The sequence below is a fragment of the Lithobates pipiens genome, unplaced genomic scaffold, assembly GCF_037356315.1.
Source record: "Lithobates pipiens isolate NorthernLeopardFrog02 unplaced genomic scaffold, aLitPip1_a1.2 Scaffold_16, whole genome shotgun sequence".
Lineage (NCBI taxonomy): Eukaryota > Metazoa > Chordata > Amphibia > Anura > Ranidae > Lithobates > Lithobates pipiens.
The window spans coordinates 464,129,808-464,146,098 of NW_027507748.1; the positions used below are offsets into that span (position 1 = coordinate 464,129,808).

At 42.3% G+C, this 16,291-nt stretch overlaps 1 protein-coding gene across 1 annotated transcript in view; it reads left to right on the forward strand.

The window, feature by feature from the left end:
• NALF1 (NALCN channel auxiliary factor 1) overlaps positions 1 to 16,291 on the forward strand; it is a 648,204-nt gene that overhangs the window by 583,163 nt on the left and 48,750 nt on the right. Inside the window, exon 2 of the mRNA XM_077482910.1 lies at positions 13,464 to 13,635. Within this exon, the coding sequence (XP_077339036.1) occupies positions 13,464 to 13,635 (172 nt within the window). The remainder of the gene's footprint in view (positions 1 to 13,463; positions 13,636 to 16,291) is intronic.

The following is a 16,291-nucleotide window of genomic DNA, read 5'->3' on the forward strand; positions in this document are numbered from 1 at the left end:
TTAGAACGATTAAAAAATACAAAGCAAGAATACCAACTACTCATCCGCCATGCTGTGTTATGTCATAAAGTAAATCAAACAATAATAACACAAACAGAGATCTATTGAATGCCACAACTCTGGAAAGTAGAATTTTTCACTAACCAAACCTATACCACTTTTGGGTTACATTCTATGGGAATTGTCCACCAAAATGCATTTAATAACCCCCCTGTCATATGTCCCAGATTTACCTGTCCCTCTTGGGTGCCTGGGACCTCAAAGGCAAATAGCAGGATGTATAGTAGTAGATCAGTGAATGGATTTACCCAGGGAAGTATGGTGAGCGGTGTATTATTTTAATGAATACAATGCCTGCTTGGATTGGCAGAGGCTGTAGCATCATCAGCCCTTGCCTCTCTCTCTCAAAGCCAATCCGAGTAGGCTACTCTATGTAGCCTGCTCGGATTGGCAGAGGTTGTTACTCCAATGCAAGCAGGCTCTGTATTCATTAATAGAATACATCGCTCGCCGGGATTGGCTCAATGGCGTATACTGTTTGTAGCTGAAGCCACATACAGTATTAGCAGACATTTGGGGGCTGACATCTATCGGGCAGCATTGTATACCTGTATACCTGGTGTATAAGACGACCCCCGATTTTTGGGCATTTTTTTTAAGTGTAAAAGGTAGTCTTATACGCCAGCAAATACAGTATATATATATATATATATATATATATATATATATATATATATATATATATATATATATATACATACATTGCATTGTTAAAAGTATTGGGACACCTGCCTTTACATGCACATGAACTTTAATGGCATACCCGTCTTGGTCCATAGGATTCAATGTTGAGTTAGCGCACCCTTTGCAGCTATAACAGCTTCAACTCTTCTGGGAAGGCTGCCCACAAAGTTTAGGAATGTGTCTACGAGAATGTTTAACCATTCTTCCAGAAATGCATTCATGAGGTCAGGCATAGATTTGGATGAGAAGGCCTGGCTTGCAGTCTCCACTGTAATTCATCCCAAAGGTGTTCTATGTAGCTTAGGTCAGAACTCTGTGCAGGCCAGTCAAGTTCCTCCACCCCAAACTCGCTCATCCATGTCTTGATGGGCCTTGCCAAATAATTTGTTGGAGGGGGGATTAAGGTGTGGTGTTGTTTTTCAGGGGCTGGGCTTGGTCCTTTAGTTCCAGTGAAGGGAATTCCTTCCCCATGACTGCGCACCAGTGCACATAGATGACCGAGTTTGGGTTGGAGGAAGATGACTGGCCTGCACAGTGTCCTGACCCCAACCGATAGAACACCATGAGATGAATTAAAGTAGAGACTGTGAGCCATGCCTTCTCGCCCACATCAGTACCTGACCTCACAAATGCGCTTCTGGAAGAATAGTCAAGCATTCCCATAGACACACTCCTAAACCTTGTGGATGGACTTCCCAAAAGAGTTATAGCTGTTATAGCTGCAAAGGGTGGGCCAACTCAATATTGAACCCTACAGACTAAGACTGGGATGCCCTTAAAGTTCATGTGCGTGAAAAGGGAGATGTCCCAATACTTTTGGTAATATAATGTACATATATATATATATATATATATATATATATATTTATTTATGGTCGAAAGCCCTATGGCCAATGGATATGAACAAATAGACTTACCATAAGACTTACAACATGAAATAGACCTGAAGTGTGCCCTGGTCTGATGGTCGGTATACCAAAATAAGGGGGCATACCCTAGATTAGAAATTAATATTTGTGAAGAGAAATGAATTGGAGAAATGCCCTAAAAAGGGGGATGGGAGGGTGGGTACCGCGCACAGGAAACCGACAAAGACCACAGGCGAGCGGGCTGGTTAAATACCCCCCGGGCTCCTCCCATAAATTCAGGCCACCTTTCTGGCCTTCCTACTTATGGTCGAAGCCCTATGGCCGATACGGATATGAACAAATAGACTTACCATAAGACTTACAACATGAAATAGACCTGAAGTGTGCCCTGGTCTGATGGTCAGCATACCAAAATAAGGGTGCATACCCTAGATTAGAAATTAATATTTGTGAAGAGAAATGAATTTGAGAAATGCCTTGAAAAGGGGATGGGAGGGTGGGTACCGCGCACAGGAAACCGACAAAGACCACAGGCGAGCGGGCTGGTTAAATACTCCCCGGGCTCCTCCCATAAATTCAGGCCACCTTTCTGGCCTTCCTACTTATGGTCGAAGCCCTATGGCCGATACGGATATGAACAAATAGACTTACCATAAGACTTACAACATGAAATAGACCTGAAGTGTGCCCTGGTCTGATGGTCAGCATACCAAAATAAGGGGGCATACCCTAGATTAGAAATTAATATTTGTGAAGAGAAATGAATTTGAGAAATGCCTTGAAAAGGGGATGGGAGGGTGGGTACCACGCACAGGAAACCGACAAAGACCACAGGCGAGCGGGCTGGTTAAATACTCCCCGGGCTCCTCCCATAAATTCAGGCCACCTTTCTGACCTTCCTACTTATGGTCGAAGCCCTATGGTCGATACGGATATGAACAAATAGACTTACCATAAGACTTACAACATGAAATAAACCTGAAGTGTGCCCTGGTCTGATGGTCGGTATACCAAAACAAGGGGGCAAAAACATTTAGGTAGGGGTGTAGTTTTATTAGTTTTAGTTTAATTTATTGAGCAAGTTTGGTGAATGCTTGTGCCATTTCCACCTGAGGATTGGGGATGTACCGGGCGAGGTAGGCAGAGTTCCACCTGCTTAGTCTCTTAATGACGTGACCTGGGACCCATGCCGAGATGCTGCCAAGGCTGCTCCAATACTAAAGAGTGACCGTGGTACAGACTGGGGTCGAGGTGTAGGCTGCGTAGAAGAACCCCCATGTGTTTGAAAAACTGGCAGGCACTCAAAGGTTTGCATGGAAAAGGTAACAGGGGACTAGAGTTTGAGCGTTCCGATAGTAGTGACAATAGGTGATCGAGTATGGTTACTGGACACCAAGCATTGTTTGTTTTATAGAGATGGACGTCTATCCTGGAGCCTGATTGCTGGGTTTTAGACACTGCAAGGTGGAGGATGAAATGGTGTTGGTAGCGAGCCAAGTGACGACTACACAGAACTTACTGTAGGTGAACTTGCTAGGCCATCAGAACCCGTAGTAGGCTAAGCAAATGGCTGTTTGTATGAGCAGGCTGGGGAGAAGGTCAAATGGTGCACTAGTAAAGATAGTAGACATGTCCCAGAAGATGGCAGCCTGGAATGAATGTACAGTGGACATTGAACTGGTGCTGCCAAGATAATTGAAGCAGCCTGCGCAGGAAGGACATAACTGAGAGCGATCCAGACCTGGCTTCATCAACAAGATCGGCCTCAGCCCGGTTGTCGGTGGTGAAAGCCACGGCCTGTCCTGTCCTGATATGACCCCAGAGTTGAGCGGCTGTCATGACCTGGTATAGCTTGAAGAGGGAGGAAGTTCGGGTAAACCCGGGGGTTTAGGAATATCCCTGAGGCCATGGTCCTGTAAACCAATGGTGGCCAAAAATTGCAGCGAAGCCTGTGAAGGCTGCAGCATCTGTTACTACTAGGAGTGATAGGGGTGTCGTAGATGGTATAAACATCACTATACCGATCCACGCAGTACAGAATCTTCCGACATTGATAGGTCTGCTATTGCCGCAGCTTCTAAATTAAGGATCTGAAAGGGGTCCTGTGTCTGTGAGAGGAAGACCAGGAAGCTGACATAAAGATCGATCCTAGGGAATGACCCATATTGCAGAATTGAGCATTCTAAGAGAGAGAGAGACGCTTCTTGGTACACCCCCGTGTATGGGTGAAGTCTTGGAGTTGGAGACCGTAAGCTGAAGGACGTAATGGTCTTTAAAAGTCAGGTGGTGTCTGTATAGTACCTGGCTGCCAGTGCCACTAATGATAAATTGGCTAGGCCATTAAAACCATAAAGGGCCAGGTAGATGGTCGCTTGGATGACTAGGCAGTTGTGATGGGCGAGCGTTTGCCGTTGGCTATGGGCTGATGCTTCTTGATGCCTCGTAGAGGGGATCTTACTGTATGGGCCGCAAAGACAGACAGCTTTCCATGTCCTGTAAGGATAAGAAATGCTGGACACTGGCTAGGTATAGACTGATAGTGTTACAAGAAGAAGTCAGATGCGTGTGGCAACACGATACCTGGTGCAGGATGAAAGCTAAACTCAACTGTCCTAAGGGAGAGTTGACAGACAGGAAACGGTGAGTGGCTCGTATGAAAAATGCCACTGGAGACAAGTGGCCAATTAAGTGCCGCTGAAAATGATGTGTAGCCAGTTTGTGTGTGACTGAGAATGTGCTTGTAAGAAGAACGATTGCAAGAAGTTATGCTAAGTTGCGTGCCTTGCCACAATTGCAAAAGTTGTGCTTAAACATGTGCTTGCAATGATTGCCCGGGAGTTTGTCACTGGAGATGTGTTCGTAGTGACTGTGAGAAGTTTGTATTACTGCATGTGCTTGCGAAGACTGCAGGAGTTGTGCCTGAATGTGTGTTTGCAATGATTGCAAGAAGCTATGTTTGGATGCGTGCTTGCAACGATTGCAAGACGTTATGCCAAAATGCGTGCTTGCAATGACTGCAAGACGTTATGCTAGGATGCATGCTTGCAACGATTGCAAGAAGTTATGGTAGGATGCATGGTTAGCTAGGTCGAAAAAGACAGAAGTCCATCCAGTCCAACCATAAAAATTTAATAAATAAATAAAATATCGTACAACACAACATACCCAATTCTACAGCCACAGTTGACCCAGAGGAAGGCAAAAAACCCCAGCAGAGCATGCTCCAATTTGCTACAGCAGGGGAAAAAAATCCTTCCTGATCCCTCGAGAGGCAATCGGATTTTTCCCTGGATCAACTTTACCTATAAATATTAGTACCCCGTTATATTATGTACATTTAGGAAAGTATCCAGGCCTTTTTCCCAAAGCAATCTACTGAGCTATCCAGAACTGCGTATTAGCAATGATTGCAATAAGTTTGTGCCTGGACATCTGCTTGCAATGATTGCAAGAAGTTTATGCTTGGATGTGTGCTTGTACTTATTGCAAGAAGCTTATGCTTGGATGTGTGCTTGCAACTATTGCAAGAAGTCTGTGCTTGAATGCGTGCTTGCAATGATTACAAGAATTCTATGCTTGAATGTGTGCTTTCAGCGACTGCAAGAGGTTTGTGCTTGGATATGTGTTTGCAACGATTGCAGGGAGTGTATGCTTGGGTGCGTGCTTGCAGCGATTGCAAGAAGTTTGTGATTGGATGCGTGCTTGCAATGATTGCAAGAAGTTGTTCTTGGATGTGTATGGAATGAATCCGATATGAATCGGTTGTAAGTATGAAATGAATCCTATATGATTGCATGAAATTAATCTGATAAGAAACAGATGTAGAGTGTATGAAATTAATCCGATATAAATCAGACCGTGAAGAGTACAAAATGAACCCGGTATGAATCGCTGTGTCGCTGAGGTGACTGGATTTAAATCGGGCTGTAGCGTGTGTGAAATGAAACTGACATGAATCTTTGTAACTGTATGTAATGAATCCTGATACAAACCGGTTGTAAAGTGTATGAAACAAAACCAACATGCATTGGATTGTGCGACTATAAGGGGAAGTAGCAGTGAGGCGAAGGTTTTTAACGAATGAATCAAAACCCTGGCTAAACTTCAAAGGAAGACTGGGTGGGGTTTTTCTCTTTTTTTTTGCATCGTTATCGCACATCCATGGATTCACATTTACGAAAAATTAAATTGGTGACCACCTGCGGTGACTGAGCTGCTGGGATGAACATGGAAATGCCGTTCCAGTTAGTGAGAAACTCGTCCCACATAGCTAAGTCTGCTATTGCTGCTGGGCCTAGTTTCAAAACTTAATCTGGGTCTTGCACTGGTGTGAGAAAGACTAAAAGCCATGATATAAAGGACCGCCCTTGAGGAATAATCTGCATGGTGAAATTGAGCATCCAAAAAAGGAAACTGCCTTATGGTACACCCTTGCAACAGGGTGAAGTCATGGATAACTGTCCTGATATGGGCTAGTTTGTTGGGAGGCAGGCTAGCCTGAATCACATGCGTTTCCAAAGTGACACCTAGGAAGGTGATAGAATGTGCTGGGTCTTCCACTTTATGCCTGGCTATGAGCACGTTGAGGTTGCTGAACACTATTCTCAACCTGTCTAGATCTGCCAAGGGTGTGCTTGGTTGTTCAATGAGCAGGAAGCCATTGAGGTAGTGGATGACTGTCTGACAGTGGGCCTGGTGTGACAGAATCATTGTTAGGGCCTGAGCAATGATGTTGAACAGCCACGGGCTGTTCTTGGACCCAAAGATCAGCTTGGTGGTGAATAGTAATAATAAGAATCCCTCTTCTTATATGGGCTCCTCACGGGGGGTGACCCTTTGTTTTATTGTATGGCCCCTCGCTGTGGCGGGGCAGGATATTTGTACCTATTTGCCATTTTCTGATTTCCACAACTGTCTTCTTTTATTATTACTTGCACTGTGACAGCAGGCTTGCCCTGCTGAAGATTGTTTGTTTTAATGGTATGTTCTTGCAAGTGCCTTTGTCATAAAATAAAATCGTTTGAAAGTAAAAAAAAAAAAAAGAAAAAAAGAATCCCTCTTCTTAATACCATGCCTACCACCAGAGGGATGGCTCTATAGGGAGGAGTTTGAACGCATCTGAGATGTCTGCTTTGGACAGCCAGGCACTGGGACCAGGATCTCAATGATGGCTTGGATGGCCAGGTCAACTGAGGCATATTTGAGGGAAAATTCCTTGGAAGGAATCAGGGGGTTTAGGCTCAGAATGTGAGAGGAATGAGACTGCGGGAAGGGGCTGATGATGAATCCTCTGTCCAGTTCCATCTGTATTAATGAGTCTATAGCCTGTTCGTCAATAGCCGTCAGACTGGAGGTTTCGGCATTCATGGCTGGGGAGGGGTAAGGTGATGAGGCCAGTGTGGAACCCAACTATGAAGCTGTGCATCAGGAATATGGCCGGCCAGTGAGGGGGTGGGGTGTGTAGAGAGGTAGAACCTCAACCAACTGACATCTATCTGGCCGAGTCTGGACATTCCCTGCTGTTTCAGTTGACAGGTGGCCTTCGGGTGTGCTTTATGGCATGCTATGCAAATGTGGAGTAGCCTGCACTGGCCATGGAGGCATCCGCCCTGATTGTAATTGTTACATATGGTGAAGCCCCCTGCTGAAAAGGCAGGCCATCCTAGTTCAGTTGCCGTGTCCAGTTGTGGGGATTGATCAGGGCTGGCCAGCCCTGACTGGTGCCGGATGTGGAAGGAAGGTAGAAGGAGCACCTTATGGCTGAATCAGAACACCAATTTTCTGTGAGCGTAGCGGAATGGAAAATAGTACACAGCAGGGAGCGGAGGCCGGTGAGGTGGTGGCAGAACAGCTCTGTGTCAGAAACACTCCAGTCTGTCTTGACCTGGAACTGGCTGAGCCTGGCAGCTGTCTTGGCCAAAAATGACCAGTGGTAGTCGTAGAAGGCATGCCCTCCTTACTTGTATCCTAAGTCTGTGAGTGTGTGGAGATATAGGTCCAGTGCTTGCTTCCTGCTGGGTGCAGCTGTGCAGGCAACATCTCTAAATCTTCCGAATGCCAAGACAATAAGGGGGTGCAAGTGTCACGAAGAGATGTAGCAGTGGATAGAGAGCCAAGTGGGGCATAGAAACTAAGTTAAGAAAAAGACCCGTGAACTACACACCTGACTTGTGCACCAGTAGCGAGGGCCTGGATCGAGACTTGGTCGAACTAAAACCTGTGTGAAGGATGACATAAGTGTACATGTATACTCCTTTTACCTGAAATAAACTGGCCCACTCCTGTCATGCAACGGGGTGAAGATGTGAACCGTATGTTCTTCCCCTACTTCTTTTTTTTTTTTTTTACCTGGGGAGATAGCGTCCAACCTGGTGCAGGATGGAAACCTGAACTCGACTGACCTCAAGGAGAAAGACAGAGAAAAAGATTAGTGGCCTGCATGCCACTAGAGATGAATGGCCAACTGGGTGCTGCTGCTTGTCTGAGTGGCTGATTGTGTGCCACTGAGGTGTGTTTGCAAGTTAGTTTTGTGTGCGGGTTTGCACGTAGGTGCGTGCCAGAAAGTGTTTTATGCTACTGGGGACAATATTGCGTGGTTGCAAGGGTTTCAAATAAGTGTCAAGCTGCTGAGACAATTTTGCATTGCTGCAAGGGTCTCAACGAGAGTTAGGTTGCTGAGATGATATTGCGTGGTTGCATGGAACTCAACGAGTGTCAGGCTGCTGAGACAGATTTGCGTGTTTGCAAGGGTCTCAATGAGGGTCAGGTTCTTGTGACGATATTGCATGGTTGCAAGGATCTCAACGAGTGTCGGGTTACTGAGATGATATTGTGTGGTTGCAAGGGTCTCAAATGAGTGTCAGGTTGCTGAGACAATTTTGCGTGGTTGCAAGGGTCTCAAATGAGTGTCAGGTTGCTGAGATGTTATTGCATGATTGTAAGGGTCTCAAAATGAGTGTCGGGTTGCTGAGACGGATTTGCGTGGTTGCAAGGGTCTCAATGAGTGTCAGGTTGCTGAGATGATATTTCATGGGTCTCAATGGTTTGTGAGTGTGTGTGCTGCAGAAGACGTTGTTGAAGACTGCATGTGTCCATGCAGCAGAAGACGTGGTTGTAAAGGGACAGGTAGCTGTCTCAAAGATGGCCTTGACAGGCGAAGACAGAAAAGATAGAGACAATCGACTAAGGTAACGAATCAAAGAGACATAAAAAATTTAGTAACAAATCCTACCTGCGACAGTGAGCTGTGCAAGTGAGTTCAGATCGCACAGTGGTGGGAGTGCAAGGTATCGGAAAAGTGTGACACTTAAAAATAACTTTGGTTTAGTGAATAAATGAGAGAAGAAGTACGATTGATTTGTAAGTTCAACTGCGGGAACTGAACACATGACATGGGTGACACAACGAGAGGCCACAAATTGACACGACAAAAACACAGTAACAAGTCTTACCTGCAACAGTCATTTTCTCAGCTACCTCTGCCTCCCCAGGTGTTGCCTCTCTAAGCTGTTGAGGGAGGCAGGCAGAGAAACTTGTTTTGGTGTGTCCAGAAACCGAGGACATTGTGGGAAAAGCCACTTAGATCCTAAACACAAACTGTCCTGTTATTCACTTGCCAAATACCAGAGTCTCAATGGCCATGAAAGCCAGTGGCATGCAAAAGTTGAAAGGCAGGTGTGAATTCTAATCAGATTATTTTTAGAGATTGCAATACCTCCATTACAAGAATGTATTATTGTTTAGACTAGAGTTCTTCTTTAAAGAGACACATGTCACTTTGCCTAAATGGAAAATGGAAATGATCAGAGCTTTACCACGTTTACTAAGCTCTAAGTAAAATGAGTACAACTGCATTAGCAAAGTTCACAGCCTATTTGCCTTTAGTAAAACTGTCCCATTGACTGATAAAATAGGCCAAAAATATGTTGAAGAAGCTTTAACCTTGCATACAGAGACATGTTTGTGAGTAAGCCCAGAACATTCATCATCTGCCATTTGAATGAAAACCACATATTTTACTGCTGTGTCAATTTCTTTTTAGTGATTTATATTGTTACATATTTGAAAAGCATAGCTTGGTAGATCTGTGATTTGTACTATATCCTACATGTTTGATGTCAACAAATCAAACCAAGTAAAAACAGTATAACACACAAAACATAAAAGGTAAATATTACCTCTTTGCTAAAGGATATACATAAATTCTGACATTTATAGAACACGCAACATGCAAAACTCCACATTGTAGTCAAAAGCGTCTTAGTGCTTTAAGCAAGCTAGTTCCCAAAGGAAGAACACAATTTGCAGCAGTCACTGTCAGATTAAATCACATCCAGACTGTCTTGCCTTTCAGTGTTTTAATAATGGCATATTTGTACAGAGTAAGCAGTTCATTTGTAAGCTTTGTATGGAAATATATTGTGGGGTATATGACATTATCCTTGGGATTTAACGAAAATTTGCAAACCTAAAGTTAAAGGTGAGGATCAGAATTCAGAAATGACTTTGCGAATCATTGTCAAATACTAATGTTATTTGGGGAAAATATTAAGTATGAGCATTCAAAACATTAATTAATCCCTTTAAATATACCTGTCTTGACATTTTAATGGTAAATAAAAAAATCAATCATTTTAGTTGGACTTGCTCATTTATTCCCCAACTGTACTGAAACTGAGCTTCCCAAAGGGTCATGGATCCAGTGATGTTTGTTATCTCAAATAAAGCAACAAAGGAAATGTAAACTTACAAGTATCATTCTTCTTTCATTTTTGTGTCAGATGCAGGATTGTGAAGTTGAATTGTATCTGTTGTACTTCTAAGGCCGCGTACACACGGGCGGACTGTTCGCCCAACCTTGTCCGCTGAACAGTGTTTGGGCGGACAGTCCGCTCGTGTGTGGGCAAGTCCGCTCATGCAAATTTTGAGCGGACTGTTTGCCGAAACTGTTTGACGAACAAGGTTGGGCAAACAGTCCGCGCGTGTGTACGCGGCCTTACAGGCTTGAAGTTGTAGTGAATTGGTGGATGTTGCCTCCATACAACCATAGGAAAGTAATGTTCTTCACCAGCACTCCTTAGTATAATGATAATCTTGTTCTTTATTCACATCAAGCATGTGTAATAGGATCTTTTTTATGTATATCCCAAAGGCTATTCCTCTAGTGAAATAGAGTACTAATTACATTCATAGCAACTGGTCTAGAACTATAAATACATACACATTTATTTAATCACAATGTATTTCCAAAATGCTATTGCTAAGTGCGCAAATTGCTGGGTAATCAGACTGTGCTGTGTTCCTTCTGCATATGGACCCCATAGCATTCACATGGTCTTCTGTGCCTAAAGTTACACCCTTGGTCAGTTGTTTTCCTAATTATCAAACAGAGAAACCATCTGACACAAAAATGGGCTGAGACCAGATTGACCTTGTAATTAGTTTATTGTAGTTATAGGCATCAAAAGATGGTTTAATTACTTACACTTGTAGGTTTCCTGACTCTTGCTCTGCCAAACATGCATATGTGGAGTGCATTCCTTTAACCAGGAAAGTATACAGTATATTGAAGCTGATAATATTAGCCATGTCATTCCAATCCACACTATAACAGAAACAATGTTCATAAAAAAGATTCTCAATTTGACTTTTCTTATATCTATTGACTGTTGTCATAAGATCATATGCCTTCAGTTTTGAAATGTCACAAACATTATTTCTGTTTTCTTTGAATTTTATCAGTGTGTTTTGCTATGCTATATATACTATAGATACTATATACATTTTGCAAAGCTGGTTTTGGAATCTCACAGCATTTTCACATGCTTTTTTTTAGATGAGGAACTCTGTATGCTTAAATAACAAGATCCTATATGAATATTTACACACAGCCTTCTGCACTGACTGTGTTTGGCTTAGCTACAATATACTGAGCTAAACTGAATGACCATAGTTGTTCATTTCTGACCAATAGCAGGACATCCCATGCCCCAAAAAAATATTTCTGCTTCAAATTGTTGGTACTAAACACCCAGAAATTAATATATAAGAAATAGAGCATGGAAATATAAGGCCCATAACAAGGAATAAGTATTGATCTTCTGACGGCCACTGGAAAAGTGGCACATGAAATTGAATTGGTTGTAATGGACACAGTCCAATTTTCTTTTTGCTAGTTTTTATTACTGCTCTGACTGCTGGTACATCATGGATCAATATTGCTTTGTTTGTATTATGGTCTGCTGAGTAAACCATCCATGTGTAATCCAAATAATGCTTGAGTATTTAATGTGAAATTGATGAGCATCAAAACAAAAAGAGCAGCACTCATAGGACATGTACGTTGGCATATATTTCACAACAAGCTAGTTTTCATGATTTGAAGCCTGTGAGGGAGCAGATGGCAGGCAATGGAGACTACCTGCTGCTGACAGGTGGTTAGCATAATATGGTTGCTATTATTTGACTGCTGCACCCTGGAAGATGCTCATTGTGGGTATAGGCTCTGCTGGCTATAACATCACAGTACACAGATGAATACATAATGCTTTGTACGTAATGTTTGGATTGCTGAAGTAATGTTTTTATTGCATTAACACAATCAGCATAAGCACACGTTGGAGGATTTATAAACTTAGGCTGAGAATAGCATTTTTTGTGTGAAATTAGAGTGCCATTAAATACTATTGAATAAACTGCCTTTCACAGAGATATGGGTCTTTAATATGATAATATGAGCCTACATTATTATTATTTTTTCCATAAAACTACATTCTATATGCACTACAGTATGGATGTCAAAAATAGGTATAATAGCTAAATACATATCGGTGTAGTAAGGTGTTAGCTTTTTGCTTTGCTGTATCAATATGGGTTGTGGTATCTGACCTTATTTGACATTGCAATCCAGTCCATTTGAAGTGCTCCTGGCTGGATAAGAGACTACAGGATCTGAATACATTTCTTCCTCTCTTATTGTATTTTGTTTTCTGATGAGCAAATCAGTAAAATCATGTTGATTTTAGTAGTTTCTCTTACAGTGTAAATATATCAGAACCTTACAGCCACACTCCACTTTTCTGGAAATTGTGATATCATTACACAGCACTGCAATCAAATCAATGCTGAAAACCATATTCATTATCTGTCTTGTTCCTTTATGGCTCTGTGGGCTCTTATCCAGGGTAGTTTATGAGGAATTATTACATTTGATTGTTGTGGGGTATTTGTAGACACATAGGACCTGAGTTATGAAAACACAAACTGATGTGAAATCTCTTTCAAATGTCTACATTTACTCTGGAAACAAAACCATTTTGAACCTTTCCATTGCCCACTTTATTGACTGCCGTTTCACCTTTTGCTGCCCTTTAAATATAACATTTACCAAAAAGTGGAGCTATACAGTTAGCATGAATTTCATTTTGAAAATTTGTGTTGAATGACCATGACGGCTTGCTATGCTTTGCCAGGGGATGTTGGTATCAGTTATGTTATGTTGCATGCTTCCAATAGATTCTCTTGTCTAACATGCAAATAAATGGGGATCAAACATTTGCACAGTAGTATCCATTAGAGAAATCAAAGGAATGGATATGCAGTCTCTGTTGCACTGGTATTGTATGCAGGATAATATATCATGTAAATTAGCTGATATTTCAGATGAAAAATACAATTAATTGAGGCTCTAAATTGCACAGTGGACATGTCAAAATAATGATTATTATAAATCTCCTGTGTGATAATTACTTATCATTTTTTAAAGCTTAGCTGCATTAATGTATTCAGAGTTAAAGTAAACAAAACAGATTGCTATATAACATTACCTTACAGTTTTTTTTTTCTTTCCAGACTGTCTATAAGTCCTGGCTGTGTTCCCAGTATTTTCAAGTTACACAATTCGAATGCAGTAGCAAAATTCCTTGCAAGCAATATTGTTTGGAGGTTCAAACGCGGTGTCCGTTTATTTTACCAGACAACGATGATGTCGTGTATGGTGGACTATCAAGTTTCATTTGTACAGGTAAGATGTATTTGTAAATATAGAAAGATATCATCTGATACCAGATTAAAAAAAAAATGATTTTGCCAGTGATGTTTTTTTATTCAGCTATTCAGCTGTCAGCAGGGAAGCCCATTGACAGCTGATGACTCATCTGTTGTTAAGGATGCCACGGCCGGCCTTCTGGCCTGCTTCTTAACAACCAGCAATTCACTATACCCTGATTGGTTCCTCAGGCCCCCAGGCACTATATACTCTGCACATACTATATGGCCTGCCCTATATACTCTTGTTGGGCATGTGTCATGTGTCATGTCATGTGTCATATCTAAGTTATTCTTAGATATGGTTACTAAGATTAGATAATGGTTCAATTACTGAGCCGCTAAAGTACCCCTCTGACACCCCAAGCACATAACTCCTAGGGTTCACCTCCGTATACGTATCAAACTACCTGTAGCGGCGAGTAGGCATCCATTGCTAACTTTTCTTCCCCGTCAGTTCGGTGCCAACCCCCACACGGGCCTTCAACACGACAGGTACTGATTGGCTCCTCTGTGTCAAAGAGGCACCATAAACCACCGACTTTATATAACCAAGAGACACGTTGGCTGATCCCACGTCTCTTCAGAAAACAAACCAAAACTACCGTTCACCTCCCTCCTTGAACGCTAGGTGCTCTAACATTTCGAACACACCTCAAAGTTTACTCTATAGAGCTGCCTTGGCAACAACCCCTTACATGAACCCGAACATGGCACAACATCCCACATCGCAGCAGGGTATCAGTGTCAATTTTTACTCATTAAATGCATGTGGATTTAATACCCCAGAAAAGAGATCTCAACTGCTAGCGCAACTCCAAAGGACCAAAGCACATATAGTTTTTATACAAGAGACCCATTTCAGGTCAGACAACATACCAAAACTTAGTAACAAATTCTATCCGACAGTATACCACGCCACCAACACGGAGTCTAAATCGAAGGGTGTCTCAAAACTATTCTCTAAACATTGCCCCTTCCAAATACAAGAAGTTGACAGAGATGACACGGGCAGATACTTATTCATTAAGGGCACACTTCACAACAAGCCCATCACACTTGCAAACTTATATGCACCCAGCAAACACCATGTACCCTTCTTCTGCAAAACTATGCACCAGCTGACCTCCTTCCAGAAAGGTTTACTAGTCGTAGGGGGTGATTTCAATGTAGCACTCTCTCCCTCTCTAGACACGTCTACGGGGTCTTCCTCCCTCACATACAAAGCCCTCCGAGTAATCAAAATGCAACTGAGTGACTTAACCCTACACGATTCCTGGCGTACTTTTCACCCCAAAGAAAAAGACTATACGTTTTTTTCCTCTCCGCATACTAAATATTCCAGACTGGACTACTTTTTCATTTCACAGACTGACTTGACATTCCTTACGACGGCTACCATTGACCTTATGCTTCTGTCTGACCATAACCCAATCTCCATGAGTCTGACTTTTCTGACTAGAAGAACACATCCCCCCATTTGGCGCCTGGATAACTCCTTACTAACAGACCTAGAGGTCACACAAACAATCAACACACGAATCCTGAGATACTTTCAAGAGAATGACTCTGCTGGTATCTCACCTGCTACTCTCTGGGCAGCACACAAATTTGTTATCCGTGGAGAATTTATCTCCCTGATGACGAAAACATGAAAAGCTAAAACTATACAGATGCATTCATTCTCTTGAAAAAATCCATAAACAAACCCTGGCCACGGACTCCCTTACAGATTTAATACAGGCAAGGGAAGAATTATTGGAAGAACTAGGAAAAAAGCTAAAATGCAAAAAAAACGAAACAATTATTCTACGAATACGGAAACAAATCCCGGAAAATCCTGGCAAGAGCCCTTCAAATTAAAAAGGCAGCCACCTCCATCCATACCATAAAACATTCCTCAGGAAACTCTGTTGCTACTTCAGAAGGCATAGCTAATCAATTTGGGAATGCCCACTCATACAACCTTTCTGGAGGGAGATTCACTGCTCCATCGCACAAATCACCACGTACACCCTTGAATTCACTTCCACTCAATTTATGCTTCACCACACATCAGTGCCCTACTGGGGCTACAAAAAGTCTCTTATCCTCCACTTTATTAACGCATCAAAACAAAGCATACCAGCATTTTGGAGACTGATTAACCCCCAACCATCTCCTACTGGTTTCGACGTATCAAAAAAATAGTAGAAATGGAAGCCCTCATACACCAATCTAAAGAAAGCCCAACAAAATTTCTGAAAATCTGGGCTTGCTGGTTGCATTTCAAAGAAACTACTGACTACTGAAATCTCATGTACCAAAACACTACCACCACCCCAGAGGTACCAGGTAACACCTCATAACTCAACACATGCACAAATTAAAAAAAATTCAAAACACGGGTCACATCTTTTCCCAAGTCAAACTCTCCAACACAGTCGTTAACAAATGGTATACCGAACGGATCAAACATTAACTATTCTATAACAAGTCCTACATCATATATGAAACTCTTTTGCAGCCCTATAAAGGCCTCCCTACTCCCTCTCGCGTTAGAGCACAATTTACTCAGTCCCATAGTCAGGACACTGGATAACTCACCAGACAGGCTTATTACCCTTATAATATCATTGCTCACGAAGGCCTGC